We start from the raw sequence: 25,422 nt of genomic DNA on the forward strand, positions 1-25,422 counted from the left end.
CGGTTTTAGTGGATGGATTCATCGCGGATGGAGTCATTAGATCCGTCGCGTAAAAAAAACTAAATTCACGCGGGGTACAAAGGAAATTGAGTGGCACTTGTAAAATTTAAACGCAAAAAATTGTTTTTTTTTTTTTATAAAAATTCACGCATCAAATATTGGCCTTTTGACTCCAATTACTAGGATGCTGTAAGGAGCACACTCATGAGATATGCATTAAACGACGTAAAATCACGAGTTTTATAATCCTATTATTAGTTTTGAATATTAACTCGTTGCGCGTCCGAATTATTAAAAAAATTCAAAAACCCCGAAATTCCGGCTTCAAAATGTCAGCATCAATTTTAGGTGGATGCAGTGGATATATCGAAAAATGATACACCCATGAAGTATTCTTTGAGTCTTTCTTTGGGCATATGTCTATAAAATGTAGGGTTAAGCCAGAAATCGGAAGGGAGCATAAAAAACCTTGTTGGCTTCAACACATAATTAAATTTAATGGTCGATATTATGGGATCCCTCCTAAAACACTTCATTTTAAAGAATGTATATCATACTATATAGAATATGTTAACAGTTCGCGAATTCTGAATGGGTGAAACTCGGATTCATCGATTGTAAAACATTTCTGGTTTTCGCCATATCTGCTTATAGTGAGTTTAAAACTTTGTCTGGCTTTGTGTGTAAGCTCCCTATAATTAAAATTTTATCTATTCTTCGGTAAAAACTCATCAAAATATGATACAGAGGTACGAGGTTGTAAAAAAAGTCATATCCCTAATGTATATACATACCTATGTAGATGACAATTAAAACCTCTTTGTAAAAGACAAAAATTTGATATTTCTTGAGTAATGGCTTTTATACAATCGATTCTGTTTTGTACGATTGTTTGTTTATAGTGGGATTAGGTTTAATTGCCCATATAAAATCATGTGGAATTCCATTTATACAGATATTAAAAGGTCGTACATAAACAATGCCCTATTCATTATTCATTCATGTTTGGGTTTATTTTTGATTGATTTCCAATTCCGTCACACGCATGTATGTATGTTTGTATTTGTTTAATACCTACCATAAAAAGTGTTTGGTAAATATAATAAAAAAAAATTGGTCAAGAGCGCCAAAAAGGGAATTTATGTTAGAATAAATTATTTTAATGTTGATTCATCAAACTAGCGGAAAGGGTTTAAATTTGCAAAAAAAAAAAGAAAGAAACAGTTCTTAAAACTCTGATCATGAGCTGTAGTGCGATTCTCTAACTCATTTTTTGAGTTACCGACAAAAATCGGTAAAATGAAAGTGCAAAATTATGAATGAAAAGTTCAAATTAAAGTTGACAAGACTCTTGCTATCGGTAGAACTTTACGACTGCTTTTTATTCGTCGCTAACTTACCGAAAAATATCGGTAACTATGGAAATTATAAGCATTTTAATTTTACCGACAATTGTCGGTAACTCAAAAAAATTAGTTAGAGAATCGCACTACTGAATATACACTCACTTCAAGACATATACATCACTTTAAATAAAATTACAATCGGTCGCTACAAACGGTAGTCGTTAAAAGCGATATTGTAGCATGTTTACATTAGTGAAGATTAACCCACTGGATGACGTTTACATAAACCATAGGGAGGATTAAAGGGGCCGTAATGTTTGTTAACAATCAAATATAAATTATTGTTATTTATTAATTTATCCGGCGAACATTGTGCACAATATGCAATATGGAGGGTATAATTAAATTTGTCATTCCGTTGTAACACATCGAAATATTCCTCGGATACCCTATAAAGTAAATATATTCTTCATCAGCATAAAATTCTAAGTCGATATAACCATATCCGCCTTTCTGTTGAAATGAAGATCCGTTCGAAATATTTAAGATAGAGTTTTATAACTTGGTACAGAAGTTTCTATTACTCGTGGGATGTTTGGTATTGAAAATGGGTTGAGTATATCGGTCCACGTTTTGATATAGCCTCCATAGAATGGTACCTCCTGATTATTATTCAATATTACACCAAAATGCCTGCAATTTGGTATTTAGTTTTCTTAGGAGCTATGGCATATTTGCATTTAATCTTCCTTGGGGCCATGAAACTTTTACCAAGACATTTGTCTCTCCAGATCCAGATTTTGATACTGCCACCATTTGATATTACTCCATTTCACCATACCTCACGACTTTAGTTACTTTGAGGACTTTAGCTATATTTTCCGACCAAAATAGTTCGAATTTGCAATTTAAGGTTTCTAGTATTTTAAAAACTTATCCAGAAAAATTGTAGGCATACGTAGGTCCCATATTTCGGATTATAAATGGGTATAAAACCTCCACGCTTCAATATAGGTTCATATACCTTATATGAAGGTACCTCCCGATCCTATGTATTTTAAAGTTTGCACATACATCGTCCAAGTGGAATGACTGTAACATCGTATTTCAAATTTGGAATTAGAGTTTGGGAATTCCCGACTTGTTTTCATTCCCGGGAAATCGGGAATGAACATTTCTCATTCCCGGGACTATGGGAAATAGAATTCGTGAGGCATAGACGTGACAGAGAGTAAGCAAACATGAATTACTTACTCCCTTTAAGTGTAGTTGTATCGTTATTTATCTCTTAAGTGTAAAATACAAAAGGGTCAAAAAGCAATAGAAAACATCTTAAAAGACGTTACGCAAAATCTTGAAAGAACCTATAAATCATATACGGCATATGGCAGCTTCAAGAATATCTATATGCGATCAAAATCCAATTATTCCTGACTAATTTGCGGAGGTTATATAAAATATATGTTTCGCACTACCATCCTAGCAAAGCTTCCTTGATATCAAAGAGTGCTGTCCGATTATATTTTTAAAGTCAACGATATGGTATGTTCTTCTTATGGTTCGAAGAGCGTGTTAATCATAGAACAAATCCGTTAATAGAAAATTTTTATACGGCTGACCTTTTGAGTACACGACTGCACAATTGCAACACGGTGGCACCAATGATTAGAGACGTACTTATATGAACATTCATACCATAGTTATTACTGGCTTCCAATCCTAATATAATCCATTTGCAACTTATACATTATACAGTTTTTAATATTGAATACAACAATTCGAATAGATCACAGCTTTTATATCTTAGCAAATTAATATCGTTCAAGAACGCCATCACTAAAAATATAGACAAGAACAACAAGGAAATGGCTTCAAAAAGTTCAGAATGCACCTATTCTTTGCCGTAATCAACTAAAAATATAGAATTATGTGAGGCTCGAATTCCAGAGAAAAACACCGATTATCGAGAGGACCAAAATGTATTTATTTTTTTTACCAATTACCGCGATTTTTACAATGGATCCGCAATTACGAATAATCGGGTCACGAATTATCGCGACTCCACTATATTGCCAAAATTAAATAACAGTAAGGCAAACAAGTAGGAGCGGCGTTAAGTTCGGCTGGACCGAACTTGTTATACCCTCCACCACGAGTTGTATTGAAGTAAAATGGAACAATTAGTTTCCTTTCGTTTATGAAGAAGACAAATACCAATATTTCTGTAAGATAATGAGGCTAAAACCTAAAAAATACCAAAAATCAAAAGGTATGCTTCCATGGGGGATATAGGAAGACGTGGACCTATACTAATAATTCTTTTCGGGAATATTTTATAACCCCATAGAAGACTAAATAACAAATGTCAGTCATTTCGGTGGGATATTGACGTCACAACCTTCAGAATTGCGAAAATCGGGAGGTACCGTTCTATAGGGGCTATATAAAGGCTTGGACCTATTCCGAAAAATTTAGAAGGGAAAGTCAAATACCCCCAACGAAGACTAAATACCAAAATTTCAGCCACTTCAATGGATTATTGTGGCCATAACCTTCAAAATACCGAAAATCGGGAGATACCGTTCTATGGGGGCTATATTAAGGCGTGGACCTGTACCGACAAAATTCTGGGGGAAAGTTTTATACCAACAACGAAGATTAAATACCAAATTTCAGTCATTTCGCAGGAATATTGAGACACAACCTTCAAAATACCGAAAATCGGCAGGTACCGATCTATGGGGGCTATATTAAGGCGTGGACCTATACCGACAAAATTCTGGAGGAAAGTTTTATACAACCAATGAATGTTGAATATCAAATTTCAGCCATTTCGGAGGAATATTGAGGCCACAACTTTCAAAATACCGAAAATCGGGTGGTACCGTTCTATGGCGGCTATATCAAAACATGGACCGATATAGCGCATTTGCAAAACCAAACATCCTAGGAGTAATAGAAACTTCTATACCAAATTAAAAAGCTCTATCTAATTGTGAGCTGTATCTTGATTTCAACAGACGGGCGGACGGACGGACATGGTTATATCGACATAGAATTTTACCCTGATCAAGAATATATATACTTTATAGGGTCCCCGATGAATATCTCGATGTGTTACAAACAGAATGACAAATTTAATTATACCCTCCATATTTTAGTGGAAGGCATAAAAATATATATGACTTATATATGAAAATACAAATACCCGTACTCCCGGGAATTTCAAAAAAAATCCCGTTCAAAAAATTTCGAGAATTCCTGGGAAATCCCGGGCCGAGAATTCCCGACCAGAAACTCTATTTGGAACGGATAGAAAAAAAATCGATGTCTCATTCGAATTAAACCTTGTTTAAAAGAAATTGACATTCTTCAGTTAGCAAACATATTCCACTTCTCCTAGGAATAAGTCTTGAAGTGACGTAAGAGCCTAGTACTTTCCATTTTACTTCAATACAACTCGTGGTGAAGGGTACTAAAAGTTTGGCCCGGCCGATGATAACGCCGTGCTTACTTGTTTTTGTTGACACACTCAGTCCTCGTCTATACCTAGTGGAAGATTAGGTCATCGCATTATTTGAAGAACGAGATGTGGAGCCTACCATCAAAAAACCTTATCTAGATGTCAATCTACATGTTGAATGTTTTGTGTCGTATAACACCCAATAACACTGTGCAACATTTTCAAGGTAATTTTATGCAAACAATTTCATATGCGGTTTTTATGAAAATACAGACGCAATAGACAAAAACCCTCTTTGGATTTTGTTTTGTTAGGTCGGGTTCAAATTTTATGGCCCTATCTAAACATGGCTAAAAATTGACTTTTTAAAGAAAATTGGGGCTATATTTTTTTGAAACCAATACGAATCTTTCCATGACATCCACAGCAAACTTGTAGATAAGAACAAGAAGAATGTATTTGGAAACATAATGAACACGAATACCCTCATTTATTACTTCAAATTTTATAATATATCTCAAATTTCCGTGATTTGTATATATTTCGCAGCGTATCTCCAAAACAGTCAAATTTTTCTTAATGTTATCTTTGGGAAAAATATTTACTGGAATGTAATACACAACTATTCAGAACATATCATTATTGTAAAATGCCTCTATCGCGTTGTTTCTAGCATATTATTGAACGACAATTTGATAAATAAATCAACAATACATTGAAATTTCAAATATGAGAATAAACAGCCTGTTTTATAGAAAGTATGATATGAAATACCGCCTAAACAACGTGAAATAAGTATTTTAAAGTTTCAGAAGGGTCGTTTTAGCCCGTTATAGATGAGGCCATAAAATCCAAGCCCGATCTAAAAACACGAAACCCAACTAGGGGTATTGTAGTTTTAATATGTACTTTCAGAAAATGCCCACTAGGAGTTGTTAGCATTTTCAGTGTTCCACAGTGTAATTAAATAAAATCATGCGCCCAAAAGATCTGCAAAAAACATTTTTCAATTAATTAAAAAAACTGTAAACGCAGTTTCTATTTCTCATTTGCTTCCAAAATAATGTGAAAATAAAGTTGAATTGTTTAAAATTTATTCCTTCGATTATATCTATGAATTTAATATCGAATGAATCGTATACCAGTGTTTGCATAAGACCGCTTATAGTACGTTTAGATTTACGAAATCCATACGATTTCAAAGCCAATTCCATTGCGTATACGTCAAAAAAATCCAAGTCATAAACTCAATGAATTTTATTTGATGTATACGCTATGGAATTGAGATTTGAAATTGAGTGGATTTCGCAAATCCAAAACGTATTATGTTGTTGAAAATGCTGAAGTACTTTTTTGTCATTCACATATAAATTTTCCTGGTGTTGGTATTGCCGGGAGCAAATAGAATGCTAATATATGGATATATCGTACTGTAGAATGCCGATATTTTGCAAAACGATTCCAAAGTGTTAGCAAATTTGCATGCCATGTCGTACCGATGTTTATGTGTTTCCTCCAACATTCTCCACGATCGTAAGATTCATTCATTGGTTGGGAATTCTGAATGTCCATAAACTGGTTTCTGAAATGAAGACATACATATACAATAATACATAATTATTATCTTCAATTTCAATTTTCAATTTTTACTGTTGCTTTAGAAAAAGTGTTTGAATGTAAAACAACATGGAATTTAATTGTTTTTGATAAATTATAAGCTTTTTTTCCTTTACTTTTTTTAATAGTAAAAGTAGCAAAAGAGAGCAGTTCTCTCTTGCTCTCACGTAACAAGTTTTGCACAAAAGTAAAGAAACGGAAAAATAGTAGATCTGGCAGCAATGTCAAAAAGCAAACATGGCAGCATTAAAAAAATAACAAACAAAATAAATTTCACTTTTTTATATTTTTTATTTCACTTGTTTACATTTTTATTATTTTATTTAATTTCTTTTATTTTGCTTTGACAAAGCGCGTAGTTTTCTTTTTTCCTTTTGCCTTAATTGTCAAATAAATATCAAATCAGCAGTTTGACAGATAAAGATAAAGCCATTTTGGAACTCTCTCCTCTCTCTCTCATAAAAATTGCTTCCAGTTTTACTACTTTTTGGGGTTAAGGAACGCTTTCCGAGTTAGAAATGGTAAAAATGGTAAAACTTGAAGAAATTTTAACGTAAAGGGACAAAGCTATAGTTGTGTTCCAGAACTAAAAAGTTGTTAAAATTGTTAACACTTTTGCATATTTTACGTTCCCTTATGCCACAGAACACAGTATAATTTATTTGAGAGTCGTTCAACCACTTTTACCTCATTTTGAAATTTAATAAAGTACACCATCAACTTACGTAGATCACATTTAAATATTGTCACCTATATATGTATGTCCACCTGTAATGTTCTTGTACCTTAAATAGTAAAAATAATGCTTGGTTTACATTTACGAAATCCACTCGATTTCAACTGTCAAATCCATAGGTTAAACGTCAAATGAAATCCAGATGAGATTTCATTTGACGTTTGAGCTATGGAATTGACAGTTGAAATCGAGTGGATTTCGTAAATGTAAACTTAGCATAAGGCTTAATATTTCTTGTTATTTTTAGCAACAGTACTTTGTTATGGCAAATTTAAAATAAAATTATTGTAGTACAGACACAAACCACTTGACACACCAAACATAAATATAAGATGGGACAGTTCATTGTTGTTATACATCGGTAGATGGCGCAAAAATGTAATATAACGTTATGTTACATAACACTAGTTGTGTCTGGTTACCCTAAAATTTGTAACAATTTGTACCAATTGTTGCTGGAAGTCGTCTGTTAACACAAAAAACCAGCAAAAGAGAGCGATTCGAGAGAGACATTTTGACAGTTCTTTCACTGAGAGCTTGCAAATTCTTGCTGGACAAATTTATTCTAGCAAGCACTTGCAAGCTCTTCTTCTTCCTGAAAACAATCAATCAGCCGTTTTTAGTTTTTTGTTGATTTATGTTTGTGAACATTAAAAACAATTTTATTGTGGAAATAACATAGTCTAATTGTATTGTTTTATGGAGAACAAATTTGTAAAGTGGAAAAATACTTTTTTGTTTTATTTTCTTTTTTATTTTTAATAAAATACAACGTGTTTGCTTCCATTGTTGGCGGACAAATTGTTCCGTTTTGGCAAGCCAGCTGATTGCTTGCTGGTTTTTGCTGGGAAGGTGTCTGTTTACTTTTTACAATTTTCTAGCAAAAGAGAATAAAACCCCCTTACTCTCTGCGAAAGTTCTTGCTGGACAATTCTTGCTGGGAAAGTAACCAGACAGACTTACTATCTTATATTTAACAGAGTTGACATTTCATACGTATTTAGGCGTGTTCACGAATAGGTCTGTTTTTAATCCGGCTGGAAGACCGATGGCATCTCGTAGAAAGAAGGGAAAGAAGGCCCAATGGTCCAAATGTGCCAAATTTTGAGTGGACTGTATTTTAGATTGGTCGAGTATCGAAAAAAGTGGAACTTTGTTGTTCTTTAGCTCGATGAGGTTAACAAAAAGAAAAGAAATAAAAACACAAGGGGTTTGAATAGTTTGGTATGTTTATTGTATGCTCGCTCGTAAAGCTTTTAGTATTGTTAATTTGACGTAGTCCGCGAACGTAGTTCGTTTGTTCTGCTGTTGTCGAATAACACTGCAACTAAACGCAGTTTTAACTAGACTTTGACGGTTGATTTTAAAGAAAGAACTGCAGAAAATTAACGGGAGAAGAAAATAAGAAGGCAGAAGAAGAGAAAGGGAGAACATTGAATTGGAACCCTGAAAATAAACTATCGTGTGGTAATATTTGTGGTATTGAAACATTATCTAGTATTTTCGGTGATGGTATTCAAATTAGTTAGTGAGAGTAGTTATAGTATAGCTGTTTTTGGAACCGCTCATGGCCCTATGGGCTAGGTTACTGTATTTGTCAAATAAATTAAATTGAATATAATCATAAATTACGAATATCTCGTAGATAAATTTTAAAAGCATGTACTAAACAAAGGATGAAACCAGGAGAACTAAACTTTAAATATGTATTTAAACTTGTAACTTTTTAAAATATTAATTTCATAATTGAAAAAAGTTTAAGCTGACTAGAAATTCAGAAAGAGCATACCGGAAACCCTTAGAAACCACCTGTATCTCAAAAAGTCAAAAATGGCGTATGGAACACGCCGACGAAATGTCAAATACCTTCGGTTTCTTGGAGTCATTTCGTTTCTAAGATTTTAAACTTTAACTTATTTTTTCACAACGGATTTCTATTATTCGTTTTATACCATACATCACATTGTGAAACCCTGCGTGCACACATGACAGAATTGTGTGACGTAGGCGTCCAAACAACTGCAAAAACAGTTGTAAAATTATAAATGAAAATCACCGATTTCTTTTTGTTTTCCGTTCACATATTTTGTTTGTGTTCATGTTCTTTATTATCTCACATATTTTACAAAAAAATGTAAAAAATTTGTTAACCCTACTGTCTGTGAAAAAGTGATGGACAGCTGGAAGACAGCCGACAAATGTATGTATGTGTTAGTAAATCAGAGTTGTATTTGAAGACAAACTGTCTGGTGTAAACGCCTAGTAAGGGGTATTATATGTGTGTGCATTTGTATGCAACATACTAAAGGAAACGAGATATACCCATAGTACCGTTTAGGGATATATGTACATAGAATCACTTCTGAGTCGATATATACATGTTCGTCCGTACGTTCGCAACGAACAGGCCGCATTAATTATCCGATTCGGCTAAAAATTGGCCATAGGAAGAACGCTATCGCTATCTTCGACAGATTTGGAGTATATAATACACCCAACACTCTATAACCGTTCAATTTTGACGAAATTTGGAATGTGTGATATAATTTGGTCTAGAAATAAATGTTCCAAATTATATCGAATTGGGTTCAGATTTGGATAAAGCTCCAAATATATCTTCGGCCGATTTGTGGTATTTGATGCATTTGACATATACATTTTTAGACCAAATTCCTGTCTAGAAATGCATGTGCCAAATTATAACGAAATCTGTTCAGATGTGGATATAGCTTCCATATATTTTTGGCCGATTTGACGTATTTTATGCACCAAACACGCTATATCTGTCCAATTTTAATGATATTTGGAATGTGTGACGGAATTTGCTCTAGAAATTAATGAGCCAAATTATATCGATCTCGAATCAGATTTGGATATAGCTCGCATATATATTTTATGCTCCAAACATGCTATGGCTTTTGTCTAGAAATGAATGTCCATGTCCATCTTCCTGAGATAATGTCCCAAAAGTTCTAAATAACCCTGCCGGCATCAACTCAAATGATTGATTAGCCGATAGCCTTAGATGCTAGTGCTATGTTTTATATAATTTTATTGTAATTTTTTATTAAAATAAATATTTGAAATCAGTAAAATAATAAATAAATACAAATGATTGATATGATACGATTTGGCCGAAACTTTTCTTATCGTAAATTTTTTCCAAACGTACATCAAGTTCCAAGAAGGTCTACATTAGAAAGCATCTCCCCTACCTCACTCACAAAATTTCAAAATGTTTGTTTAAGTGCAGCTTTAAGAGCTGTTCTAAGATCGTTTTAATTTTTTCCTGGCAAGTCCATGCTTAAAATCCGCGGTGACCAATCGAATGGAGTTTTTGATATTGGTCCAACCTTTGCACATAGTAATATTTCTATCACACTTCATTCAAGTGTGAATACTTTCCGGATAGTTATCGCAGTACTTAATAAAACAGTAATGTGTAGTGGAAAATAACCCATGATGGGCTTGCTTCTTTTCATTATGTCACACAGTGTCACGACCGTGGCCACAAATGGTCAAAACCAAATACTTCAGATACGTCAAGTAGTTTTGTCTATATGAGTGTTCGAATTCGAAAATTCTTCGTAATCCTTGTTTTTCCCTATATTTTTCTAAAATCAATAACTTTAATTATTCGGCCATAAATCGGTCAAATTTTGTTTAAGGACCATTTTTTGATGTATGTATTCATTTTTATCCTTTATTATTCCACTTGGAAACTAAGGGCTTCTACAAGATTATTCCAACTTATGTACTAAGAAGGCCCACAAAAATATATAAAGATTAAACATCAAATTTCAGCCATTTAGGTTGGATAATATGGGTATCGGTACCGTGCAGGGACGTACGCAGGATTTCTTTGGGGGGCCCAACTTGACCAAAATTCATGAAAGTTAAAAATGTTGTGTAGCGTTACATGAAGCTATTTTAAAGGTTTTTTTAGTTGATTTTATATGAAATATTGGCACAAAGTATATAAATTCACTAGAGTTCACAATATTTTAGATACAATTTTGAAATTTGGAACAGGGTATAATACATTAGTGTTTGGATGTTTAGAATTAAAAATGAACCATATCGACCACGTTCGCTATAGTCCCCATACAAAAGTTCCGTCTGGTATTTTGATGTTTTTAACTCTAACAGAATTGTCACAAAAACTAATAAATCTTTCAAATGAATATTTCCCATATAGGTTTACGTTTTGGTGTATCCCGGAATTTCAAATCACATTAGCTCTTATTTGGCATTTTGGGTTCAAATTTCCGCAGAGAATTGCTAAAATATAAGTCCACGTTTTCGGTATATGGTAACATGGGGCGCCTTCGCCACTGGGGCGGCTACGCCAGCGCCGATTTTCTCGCAAAATACAAGTGCTAGAAAAAATCAGTTAAAGGCAAAATTGTGAGTTTAACGAAGACCTATCATCTCCCAAAAGTTGGCAGTTGTGCCATAGGTATGATATCGGACGCACGCGGTTTTGTGTTTTCAGGGTATTGCGAAAAATATTTATGGTATGTATTTTTTGTGATATCTTCTTTACCTTTGGTGATATCAAAAACAGATTCTATACCGTCAGTAGATAACTACTGAAGAATAAAAATCCCAATAATTCGCATGAAAAAAGCAATTGCAAATGTCAATAAATTAATATTATGAAATATGTAAGGGGTGGGGCGCCTACGCCATGATAGGGGCGTGGTGGGTTAATGTTAGAAATGTGTCATGTTTAACTTAAATTCTTTATACCATAGATATACCACACTATAATGTGAAGTTAAAATCAAATATTATCCTAAACGTATCTTATTTTAATTATATTATGATTTTTGTACCTAAATTCAAGGTACCTAGTTCAATTAACCGCTAGAATAGGTTACTTATTGTGAATTTTGAAATCATTTTAGATAATTCAATAGAAAACATGTTCCTTTTTGGCATAATGTTGATATTTAAGGAAGAAGTATGGATAATTACAGTTTTAGAGTCCGTTTGAGAATGTTCAATATCGATGGCGAAGCTGCCCCATGGGTGGGGAGGCTTCGCCACGTTTTAGACATTTTTTAAATTTCCAAAAATAATATTTTAAAAACAAAATTATAACCATTTATATATCAAAACTTATAATCAAGATATGTTAATATTTTTACCAAAAATAATATTTAAAAAAACTTTAACGGTGTCGGTATGAGAACATTTTGAACAAAAACGTGGCGAAGGCGCCCCATGTTACCATATAAAGATTTTCAGTATTTCGAATTTTTAAAAATATCGTCTGTAATATGGATTTAGGGAAACCTTTTGGTGGGAGAACCTCCATGCAGAAAGTGGTCAAGATATATCCACGTTTGAATGTAGGGATTGCATTCGCGAATATGTCGAGCAGATATATACAGTGTTTTAATGTTGTGGAGGATATAAACAGTTCGGCCCGAACATAACGCCTTTGCTTCTTCTTTAAAGTACATATCCAGATATCACACACTAACTTCAGGCCCATTTAAAAAGTTTTGTATTATTAAGTTTTCAATTGAGATTATTTTTGACCTCGAGGACTGATTCTGACAAAAAAGATCTTCCTCAATCATCAATTAATTAATTGAAATAAATACCTCCAAAAAGACGAATAACTAGAATACGAGATTAGACTTGTATCGAATATTTCCATTCAAAAATTATCTACGGCTTTCTATTTCAAAACTGGATATTGTAAGAAAAAAATATTCTTTTATTTTTTTGTGTTATTAAAGAGAATTAATTCAAATAATCTTTTATGTAACCAAAACATTATATTTTAAAAGATGTGATAGAGTTCGTGCAAGCCAACTAAAAAATTCAGAAAATTACATTAAGAAAAAAGAAAACATTTTTATCAGGAGTCGGGCGATACAACCTACGACTCATTGACTCCGAATCCTACTCACATTACTGTTAGCCCAGTCAAAATAGACATTGAAATAGAAAAAATTCCCACAGAGCTGAATTTTGGTGGAGAGCTAGGGTTTGCCATTAGAAGCAACGTCCTAAAAGTCCCCATCGATCCCAAGGCCAAATTTTAAGGGTTTTTAGTTTTTCGGATTTATTTTTTGAAAACGGTTGATCTAATCAAAAAGTGACTAGAGTAAATATTGTACCCAGAAAAAATATCTACAAGTTAGATCTTTATAATTGTTTTCCTAGAAGGAACCATTTTTGAGATATAGCTGTTCTAAGGGAAATACGAACTTATTCCGACGAACCGGCTAAAATAAGCGAAGTAACCGGGCCTGTCCCCCAAACAATATATATTTTCTTGAAGAGCGAAATTATACCTATATTTAAAAAAAATCCAACAAAATCGGAGAGTTATTCAATATTAGAGTAATTTTATGCAAAAACACCCCATTTATGCCCATAATTTCTAGCCCTAGGTAACTGGGTAGGTAGCTACCTATTAGTTATCTTTAATTACGAGTTTGGTAATTTCTACGTGCCATTTACCGAGGCGTGCAAATTTTGAAAACATGTGGTAACATTGGTGATTTTCATTCATGATTTCGTAAAAACATTGCCACATATAAGTGTTTTACAGTTTTTAACACATTGGCAACAATCAACCAGAGAAAATCCTAGGTGTAAGTAACACGGCCGTTTTTGACCCGGTAACGTTACCTATGGATTGAAATTATGAAATTTTGCTTACTAGCGTAGAAATTACGGGCATAAGTCGAAAAACTCCATTAAATACCGCAATGGTTGTTTTTCCGGCTTATTTCTATTTTAATTGTACGAGTAGATGTTTATGGAATCGATGACATTAAAAACCTTTGCAAGGACTATGCCCAATTATTAATCGCTTTTGTCGGTACAGCGAAGGCAAACTTATAAAAATTCTTAATTTTATCCTTGGATTTGAGACGGATATTTGTCCGTTCAATCTGTATGTTTTCCATGACAAACGCTTTATAGCGCAGCCTTTTGAAGTTATGAGTTTGGATTATAACGCTAACATGTCGTGATTAAATTGTTCTTGTGTTTTTCGACGACGTGGGTTCAAGTCTATGCCAGGTTCATCTGGTTTTTTATTTTGAAATTTTGCCTGTTAGGGCGAGGATAATATTAATTTGTGTTAATTTTCTAGTTGGAGTTGAGCTTGATTTTCGGTAAAACATGTAAAAATGTATCAGTCGAGTTTGCCGACAAAGATATACACATAACCAAATCTTTTTCCTAAAAATTGTTTAGTCTGGGAGTTTCAGTGGCCTTTTTTGAACCGACAAAAATGTCGACACATTTGGGGTATATAACTTCACGATTGTGGGTCTTGCGAATAAATGCTTATGTTGTGCTCAAAAATTTGACTTCGATAAAAGTGCAAAAGTTTTGCACTTTTGTGGAGAAGATACCTGAAAGAAGGGTCCGACATAGTCCATTTGGAAAGTGTCAAGCTGTCATTTTTGTTGATCACAGTAAGATTTAGAGCTTTTGAGTCAGAAATCATGGAACAGCCCTTAAACTGCGCTTATGTTGATCTTTTGTGAGGGAGGTATCCGAAGATGTTGTCCAATATAGATCCAATACTTTATTCTCCATTATTTTCTCCTACTGTTTAGAAACAAATGTATCTAAAATATAAATATAAATTTTTGATTAAGACAGTAAAACGATTTAAAAACCCTCAGCATTTATGCTAACGAGGGTATATACACTTTCATACGGACAAAATGTGCCTCAACGAAATAATGGTTTTAGACCCCAAGTATGTTTGGACGAAATCCGTTTCATACAATTTGAAGTCGATTTAGCAATGTCCGTCCGGCTGTCTGTCTGGCTGGCTGGAGCGCACGATAACTCTCGAACGGATCAACCGATTATGTCCAAAATTTGGCTTTCGTAATATTTTGTCCAAACTTAGTTTAAGTTCGAAGATGGGTTATATCGGTCCACTCCTTCCGGTACCTCCCTCACAAAAGTTCGAAAATGTTCGGAAAATTTGTGCGCACGATAACTCTTGAATGGAGTAACCGATTTGGTCCATACTTTGCACATCGTGAAATTTCTACCAGACTATGATGAGGTTCCAATATGGACCAAATAGGTCCCCTCCGTCGGGTACCTCCCTCACAAAAGTTCGGAAAAATGCAGTTTAGGACATGCTCTCGAATCGCTTTGATTTTTGCTGTAGCAACTTGTATTCACTGCCTCCCATACGACGGTACAAGTTTCATCAGGGACAAGTCCATACTTCCCGAGAAAATATCCTGAAAGTTGCAAAAAACCTCATGACACCGTGTGTAGTTGTTGGAGCGCAAGATAACTCTCGATCGGATCTGCCTATTCGATCCACAATTTAATTTAAGTTCGATGATAAGCTATATCGATCCACTCTTTCAGGTACCTCCCCCACAAAAGTTCAAAAATGTTCGGAAAAATTGTGCGCACGATAACTGTTGAATGGTGTGACCGATTTGGTGCATACTTTTTACATCCTTATATGTCTACCAGATAAAGATCAGGTTTGAATATGAACTATATTTGTCCACCCCTTCGGTTACCTACCACACAAAATTTCGGATAATTTCACTTTAAAGCCCGCTCTCGAAACTTGCATATGCTGCCTCTTTTACGTCGGCAAGAGTAGGTTACCTCCCCCACAAAAGTTCAACATTTGTGTCTAAGTGCAGTTTAGAGTCTGTTCGAAGATCCTTTGAAAATGTATACCGATGCGATATTAAGTTTTCCGTGGACAAGTGCATGCTTCCTGACATACTGACCCAAAAGTTATACGATGACCCATTGAAGGCGCGATATCTATCGAAAATATATGACTCCTAAAATAAGATCAACTTCCATCCTCATCCGCAACATTTTAAACTTTAATCCTAATCCTTATTTTTGTCGGCAAGTTTAAATGTCCAAAAAGTGCCACAAAATTCTGTACGTAGATGAAAGTTTCGATTCATATAGGCTGAGGGTATATCTCTATCGGCAAATCCGACTGAAACTGTTTTACTTGTTTAATTGGTTTTCGAGACAGATTCTTGATATATCGTAGAGTTTGTCCAATAGACATGTCATTTAATGCACTTCTAACGATATTAATGATACAGATGAACCAACTGGTGAGTTAATCCACCAATGTGCTACTACAACGGCAAACTTCGTGAGTTCTACTTCTAGATGGCTAATGGAACCCGGATGCAGGACAAACTTAGAGGCGGTCGAACATCTACTTTGAAGGTGTCCATTGTTATACACAAGAAGACGCGGATATAGATACTCTCACTACGATACTGAACTAGTATTTTTTGAATACAGAATGAGCCTAAATTCTCAAGATCTTTATATTTATTACAAAATTCCGCGAAATGACATGGCATAAAGAAGTAATTCAGATTTTACTGGAAGTTCCTCTCAAAAAATTTTATTAGACATTTTCTCTAAGACAACTTGTTAATAAAGTAAATTTTTGGTAGAAAACATTCAGAAAAATAGAAGTTTTCATTTGAAATTTCCAAAACTAAAAATTATTTTGGAGAAAAAAACGTAATAATTTGTTAAAGTAGCTGAAAAAATTTTATAGGACCAAATCATTTCATGCGTACGCCCCACAGTGCTGCCGCGTGGACAAGAATCAAAAAATGTTAACTTTAACTTTTACATATGTTTATGTTTTTTGCTTATAGTAAACACATCCGATATAACGAATCTGAAAGAATTTTGTCGATATGTGCGCCCATAATGAAGTTATAGCTCTTTAAATATGAAAAATATTTCCCAGGTAATCTAAAGCGATAATCATATGAAAATTAGACGACATTTAAAATAACATTTTCTGAAAAGTTTGTTGATAATATTAAAAGTTTTGGATGGGGATTTGATGGGAGGGCTATCAATATAAAATTGTAGTACAAAAAGTTGACATCAACTGCATATGCCAAAGTACCGTTATCAAGAATTAAAAATTTAAATTTGATAAAAAAATATAAATTCTTAATATTTGGTAGTGCATATCTTTTGATTGCCACCTATTGCCACCTATTGCCACCTTGGCTCTTGATTTCAGATAATTGGACGTCTCTTCCGAAGCGAAAAAAACTTCTTGAAGTTTTTGAGTGCGGATCGTCAGATCATATAAATTTTCATAAAACATATTTCAACCTGAATTTTGAATAAAATAATTATAAAGTGACCGACTGTGTCAATTGAATTGAATTTAAAATCAGTTTAAAGTGTTTTTTTCTTTATTTGCAATCAACAAACCGTAAGTATCGCCTGAATACTTGTTGTGTTGTTGTAGTTGCAAATTGTCATATTGTTGTCCGTCTTTGTTCAACAATAATCTTGGTTCATACTGTAATCAGTAGAATTTGAACCCCTACAAGTCCTTTCGACTATATTGGAACTTGTACATGGCAACACTGTGCGTCCCTGGTACCGTTATATGGGGCCATATCAAAACGTGTACTTATAGGTATCGAAGACGAATCATCAAATTTAAGTCATTTCGATTGGATAATGTGGCAAAAACATTTAAACACCGAAAATTGTGCGGTGCCGCTCTATTAGGGGCTATATCAAAACGTAGACCAGCATCCACAATTCTCTGTAGGAATGTTTTATACCCCTCATCGAAGACGTAACATCAAATTTCAATCATTTCTTCAAAATACTGAAACGCGGGCGGTACAGTTCTATGGGGCCATATCAAAACGTGGACCAAAATCCCCAATTTTTTTTGTGCCAGTGATGGTAACCCAAAATAAGTACTTGTACCAAAATTTATCCACCTACGACAACCCCTTCTATTTTTGGCCACCGTTAATATGAACATAGTGAGTCACAGCTTGAGGCAATATCTCTGTCGACAAAGCCGTGTAATAAATTTTTAGGTGTTTTATTTCTACTTTCATAATCTACTAAGCCCTTCCTGTAATTTTGAAAAAAAAAAATCAGGGCATGCGGAGAAGTCAGCGAGACGTTGTAACACACTATTACTGTCTGTGCTTAGCTTTTGCACTAGAGTTGGGCAATCTAGTTCATAGTTCAATGCCCTAGTTCAAAAAAAGTATGAGTAACGTCATACAAACTAACGTGAGATATTACATATGTATGTGAAGTTTGTACATACAAACGACCGAAGTCCATTGAACTACATAGTGAACTAGGTCGTTCAATTGAACTAAATTGACACAACTCTAATTTGCAATCAGCTTACAATACAAACTTCTATTAAGAAAAGTGGTATTTCTCTTTGCAACCAAAATTAGTTAATGCAACAAATACAATTGTTCCTATATGTTCTTCTCTTCTATGTTCCATTTTCGATTGCACTCATCTGGTGACTTACCTTTTTAATTGGAAATTATCAAATGGACTTCTCAGTTCAATCAATCGATGGTTTGTCTCAGTATTTTCCTGCGTTAAATTTGTTAACTGCAATAAAAGAATATACAGTTGAACCTCGATTATCCGTGAATCGATTATCCGGGAACCTCCATTATCCATGATAGAAAAGAAATGTTGGACTTTGTTGCATTTCCTCTATTTTTCGTTATAAACTTCATTACCCGGCATTAAAAGAACACTTTGCAATTAATTTGATTAAGCAAATTAAAGATAAAAAAACAAAAACTGGAAATTCTCCCGAATTACACAATTTGTGTATTTATGGCATCACAAAAACCATGGGACAAAGTCAATTCAGATGAATCAGATGATGACATTAAGTATATTTTTAAATTTTGGCGGATTGCCGTAACAAACTTAAAAAATTGCAGATCTTCATATTATTGTACGATACTATGCCATTTGGTCTGTTCCTTTACTTTTAAAAATGGTAACAGTGGCAGAAAATGGCAAAAGTGGTAAACTGGTATCATATAAATTGTATGCTATTAAAAGTAAGGGAACACTTTACAGGTTAAAAATGGTAAGAAATGGTAACCTCAGGCACGTAAAGGAACAGAGCAATTATTACTTCAAAATATGTTCTAAAACTGCATAAAAGCATTGCCTCCATTATCCGGGAAAATCGATTATCCGTAATGCCTCCGGTCCCGACGGTCACGGATAATCGAGGTCCGACTGTACTACATTTTAAAGGAAACTAATTAATTTCATAGTTCAATTACTTGTATCCGTAAAAGATTTGCATGATTTTCCAATGTTTTAACTAAATGCTCCTTCTGGGAGATTTCGGAAAGGAGGCTGTGCTGTTCTAACATCGTTTGAAATAGGGTTTTTCTTGTGTCAATTAACATTTCATGCAATGTGTTGTAATCTTCGTACATCTTCTGAAGTTCATATTCTAATCGGCGTTTATCGGCCTTCAAGTCGGTTACTATGTCCGACAATTCATTACAGGATGATTTGGTTTCGTGTAGTATTTCCATAGTATTGTTCAATTGACATGAGAGATTTCTGTTTTGTTTTTCTTTCTCTCGTACTTGAGAATGGTAAAATTCTAGTTGATTTCTACACCGATTTAACTGGAAATAAGGATCGTTTATAAAAATCACATTTTACATATGAAAGAGGTATATTATGAATACAGCATACATACATCATTTTTGAGACTTATCACAGATTGTTTTAAAATATTTAATTCTTTTTCCCGTTGCCGCCATATGTATAGTACCATTGCAGTAAAAATTTTCATAGCACTCATGTGAAAAACACCATCGCCAATTGTTTCATATTTTGAATCCAAAGTCCCGCAGGCGTCCACAAGACTTTTGTTATTTGTTGTGTATTGCATTGTAGTTGCACTGATTTCAAAAAAGTTTTGTAATTAGCTGATTCAATTGCAATTGTTAGCGATCAATTTGAAAGTGAACCGAAGGTGTTCAAAAATGTCATTTAAATGTTCAACACGAATGATTATTGTAATAAAATTGAAATCTGAATAATTTTTATATAATTTTTATACATTTAAAATTGAAGTTTCATCATGGTTGAATACAAAAAGGTAACCCCGTGCTAACAGCTGATCAAATTTGTTCAATTTGGAGTATGTTCATTGTAAAACGTATTCTGACAAACATTTGTTGTACACATACACACATACATGATACAATACGAAGGTAGCATTATCAGCCCAGCTGAAGGTAACATAATGTGTCAATTGCATTGAATTTATGTAAAATTTTGACATCTTATTGTTACGGAATTAGGTTTAACTAATCTCGGTGTAGACGTTGTTTTATTCCCCGATACGATTTGTACCAAATAAAACAGGGTTCGTTTTAGGTTACGTTTCTACAATGCTTTATTTACTTTATTACACTTATTCGGAACTGACTGTTATAGCTAAGTACACAGCTTTACTTTACTTCTTTACTAGTCGATGTTTACACTTCGGTATAAAATTCACAACTGCTCACTGTTTGGCCGGCATCTCATATTTATACCCAAAATCTCCTTGGTCTAGAATTATCCACAAAATCTGGCAACATCTCGAATCTGTGCAACGAACACACAGACGCACATTCGCAATAAGCGAACAACCACATTCACATACATACATGGGTGAAATACGAGTGACGTAATTACAACAACAAACAAATGCAAGAAATAAAGAAGTAACAAACTAAACAATAATTACATGATTGTTGCAAAACAAAAGCACATTAATAAAAGGTAAAGTAACATCCAGAATAATGAAGAGAGTTCTACATGGTAGTTGTTGTTGCTTAAATAAAGTAACTGTGTAATAAAACTTTACGTTACAATTCAAATTTTTAAATTAACGGAAATTAAACTAACTTAAACCTATCAGTTACATTCGTAACATTATGTTACCAAAAACGGCAGTTTCTGCTACCTTCTTATTGTATCATGCACACATACATATCGTCACCATAAATGCCCGAAGACGTAACCCACAAAATCAAAACTTTACAGGAGAAACAAAAAACGTTATGAAATGAAAAACTGTTTTATGGAATAATTATCTTATGATGTCGAGTATTTGGGAAACACTTGGTTTTAGGATCCGTCATTACAACAAAATCTGCAATATTATCACATTTTCCGAAATGCCATTTCTTGAATAGGATCGTTATTTTGTGAACGTAGAAGCTGGAAATTTTGCCAGAGCATGTATTTTAGCTTTATGTATCACATCCCATCAAAAAACGAATTTCGATTTGCGTGTGGGTTACGTCTTCGGGCATTTATGGTGACGATATGCATGTACCATGGCACAATTACCCAGGTAGTGGTATCACACCAGCTGTTCGAATATGAAAAGCCAAATCCCTTTATAAAAAATTTCCCCAACAACATAAAGAACATTTTGACATAACATATTCAAAATTTTACGATACCACTATCTGGGTAATTGTGCCATGATATGTACAAATATAAATACGTCAGTTATTTTTTAAATTGAAACGAAAATTTGATATCAAAATCAGCATTTTGGATTACACCAATATGAGGAACGTTCGTGCATGGACCGCGCTTTGTGCCCATTATATGGATTTACAAATTCATCTTATGAATCGTTGCTGTTGCCCATCAATTCTCTATTCGGAAGAAATATGAACCTCGCAACATCATCGTCTTTGAGCTGAATGTGGACAAAAACTATTGTACTCACTAAAATATCACAGTAGCTAGAAAAAAGATTCGGTGAATATGAATCTTTTCAACATTATATGCGCATTCTGCACATAAGATACATTCTAAGTTCTTGGTTAGATTATTGTCTAAAGATTTATCTTAATAGAAATTCAACTTTCTTTTGTTTCAATAAAACATTAAAAAAAACTATTGGCCTGTTCCCGTACTTTATAAAGTGGTAAAAGTCGTAAACGATTTTCATATAAATTTTGTGTACGGGAACGCAAATGCTCTGTTCCAGAACCTGCAAGAATCTACTATGTGTAAAAGTGGTAAAAATTGTAAAAACTTTTTAGTTCTGGTACAGAGCTTATTTGTTTAAATTTTCCATTAACCCCCAGTTTTTGTAACTTATTTTTGTTCGTTCGTCTATATTCGTAATAATTTAGGCATTCATAGCTCAGCCCCCAGATGACATACACATCTAATTTTTAGTATACCCGTTCCATATATCGTTAAGGATTCCTCATTTAAAAATCAGCGCTCTACATTTGCGCTAAAGCGAGTAAATCGATCTACAAAATTTAACAATTCGTGTGAGAAGAATAAAAATTTTTACAAAAACTGGGGGTTAATCTATATTTTTATAAATTATATCAGTCAATATAAAACAGCGGAGCTTTCATGAAAAAAAAACATGGAATAATGTGGCCAGCTTTCCAACTCAGCAAGTCATAACATATACTGCAAGACCTTGCGTACATGTTCTGACCAGTCTTAAATTATGGTTTAAACCAAATAACTGGATCTGTTTATTCTGTTCTGGATTATTCCAAAATGTTCTGCAAATTAGGCCTATGATCGAGAAACACGGTTTTAATGATTTCATCTTCGAAACACGCATCAACATACATACACAGGCATGGTAGACATCAAGGCAAATTTATATTAGGTAAATGCATGAATTACAAAAACTAACAAATTAACAAAAACAACATTGTTGTTATAGAAGATTTAATAACAAAAAAAAACATTGTTCCACAACATCCCATACGGGACAAGGGAGACTTCTCTCATATCAATGAGTGCACCCCGATTCATATTTAGCTCAATGATATGGGACCTACTGTTTATCGCCGAGTCCGAACGGCGTGTCTAAGACACCACTTGTGGAGAAGTTTTTCAAGGCTGGAATACTCAGGAAATGTCGCCAACATTACTGAGGGGTATTTTGCCACAGTTGAAAAAATGTTTGATGTTGCCTGGCCGGGGAATCGAACCCACGACCTTCTGCGTGCAAGGCGGGCGTGCATACCATCGCACCACGGTGAAGATTTAATATCAAAGAAAAATATTGGGGTCGTTCTAAACATTTTCTCAGGAAAAACATAAATACATTTTGAAAATCCTCTAAAGTAGAAAAAATTTTAATCAAAATGTAAATATAAAGCATTCAGAACTGTCGTAGGTCATTGTTATTACACGTTTACGATGGAAAGATGTATTTTATGGTAGCAAATTTCGAAGTTTCAAATTTCATGAGTAGACCCTATTATTTTTTGCCTTGGCCTACCGTAAATCGGGACTTACTTTACCTTATGCGACCCATACACTGTGGGACACTGTGCAGGACAGCATTTGTAATAGTATTAGTAAATTTTGAAGTATTTGTGAATGTATATGTGAATATTTCAAGCCGGATAGGAAGCAAAATGATTTTGATTTTGAAATTGAAACCCTTTCAATTTTTGAAAACAAAAACTATTATTTGTGAGGAAATTAAAAAATTGGAAAACTTCAATTCAAAATCGAGTTTTAGAGGAAAATATACATACTCGTATTTTCTGCAAAATGGATTGAAGGGGTGCTACACACTAGTCAATCACACACGTACACAAGGGTTCATCGGTAGCTGTCATGCATGGCCATAGTGTATGGACGGCATTATATTGTTGTGCCATGATTGTAAAGGAAATTTTGTTTTTTATGAATGAAAAAAAGATTGATATGCTTTAATCGTGGGATTTCGTTCACAACGTATTTAGGTAATACGGACGCTCAGAGAGCGTTGCTGAGCTAGAAACGTGAATATTTGTGTACGTCGCCCTGTGAGTTATAGGCTGTTTATATTAGAGCTCCGGCTTCGATTCCTACTCCATTAAAATTTGCTAGACTCCGACTCCAACTCCGAATCACAACGACAATCTGGATAAAATTTGTAAAATATGGCCCTAAGGCCTATATCAAAAAAGGACTGCTAATAATGTTATATGTTATGGTTACAGATTTCTTTTATTCAGAGACTCATAATGAAATTTGATTTGGAAATGTTTTTTTTAACAGTATCCCAAAAAAATTTAGATTTTGTTAGATTTTGATCCAGTATGGAATTTTGTAAAATTAACAGTCCAAAATTAAAACAAATATTTTCATCCTAAAATGTATAAATTTCTAATCTAATTTTCTGAAGAAAATACCTAGATATATGGTTTATTCTGAAACTCATAGTGAAATTTTGTGTAGAATTTTTCTTCCTTTGACACTTTTTACCTAGAACCAATTTTCATATTACTTTTATGTATCATTTCGAAAAGGGTATTTTTAGACCCCTATTCCTTTAAAATGTGATCGTATCATATAAAAATATTGTTATGATACCACAAGATTTTACTATATGGGTTATTATCATACGTTTCTTTTTACTATTGGATGGATTTGAAATCGAATAATCACAAAACTTTAAATCTTATCTAAACACCCGGAATCAGTGGAAATTGAAAATACGTTTTAGGGTTATCGTCGGACTCCATTATGCACCATATAATGGAGGATATATTAAATTTGTCTTTCCGCCTGTAACTCCTCGAAAGCTTTAAGGAATTCTGAAGGTATTAGTTGTGCTTCAAGCGGTTAGAAGTCATCATCATAAAAAAAACTGTCTATAAAAATGGAAGTGTATCTAGATATTATTTGTTACCAACAATTGTCTATAAAGACCCACGTTTTGCTATAGGGTTATTTTATTCAACCGTTTTCATCCTTTAAAGTAAATTATAGCGTAGTGGTATAATTCCTCTTTATACCCGCAAAACATTGGTTTCAATTTTCAGATTTATTCATATAAGTTCTATTGTACATTATAATGACGTCCTACTTCAGGTGTGATCAGAAATGTTGGTTATTAGTAGACATCGGATTTTGCATATTTGCATATTTTTTAATATTAGAGATATGAAGATTCTGATTGGACCAAAATTCGTTTCAAAGAAATCTAAATTCAATGGCAGGGTCATATTTTGTATTTATTTTGCATATTTTGCATATGCACAAAATATGCAAAATATGCAAAAAATATGCAAAATATGCAAAAAATATGCAAAATATGCAAAAATATGCAAAATATGCAAAAAATATGCAGAATATGCAAAAAATATGCAAAATATGCAAATAGTTTTTGGCCGAAAATCGTCATAAAAGTCTAAAAATTGACAATTAAAGTTGGGAAAAATCATCAAAGTGTCCTAAATTAAAATTTTTGGCCGTTTAACGTCGCTTTTTTAGCAGATTATTATGCTATTGAGACCCCTTACCACAGTGTGGATATAAAAATATGGTTATACGTATATTGTAATACCATTTTTTTATTATTAACCTATTAAAAAATATAAAATTTATTAAATTGTCAAATATTTTATTTAAAATTCAATATT

The 25,422-nt window shown here is 33.6% G+C and overlaps 1 protein-coding gene across 1 annotated transcript in view; it reads right to left on the reverse strand.

Moving 5' to 3' along the window:
* Positions 1-5,886: 5,886 nt before the first annotated feature.
* LOC141394485 (uncharacterized) overlaps positions 5,887-25,422 on the reverse strand; it is a 49,513-nt gene continuing 29,977 nt past the window's right edge. The window contains exons 2-5 of the mRNA XM_073968936.1: positions 19,710-19,914; positions 19,279-19,635; positions 18,495-18,580; positions 5,887-6,391 (exon numbers count right to left, since the gene is read on the reverse strand). Coding sequence (XP_073825037.1) covers positions 6,166-6,391; positions 18,495-18,580; positions 19,279-19,635; positions 19,710-19,904 — 864 coding nt within the window. The 5' untranslated portion in view covers positions 19,905-19,914 and the 3' untranslated portion in view covers positions 5,887-6,165. The remainder of the gene's footprint in view (positions 6,392-18,494; positions 18,581-19,278; positions 19,636-19,709; positions 19,915-25,422) is intronic.

This window comes from Musca autumnalis, unplaced genomic scaffold, assembly GCF_047663935.1.
Source record: "Musca autumnalis isolate F117 unplaced genomic scaffold, ASM4766393v1 scaffold_2, whole genome shotgun sequence".
Classification (NCBI taxonomy): Eukaryota; Metazoa; Arthropoda; class Insecta; order Diptera; family Muscidae; genus Musca; species Musca autumnalis.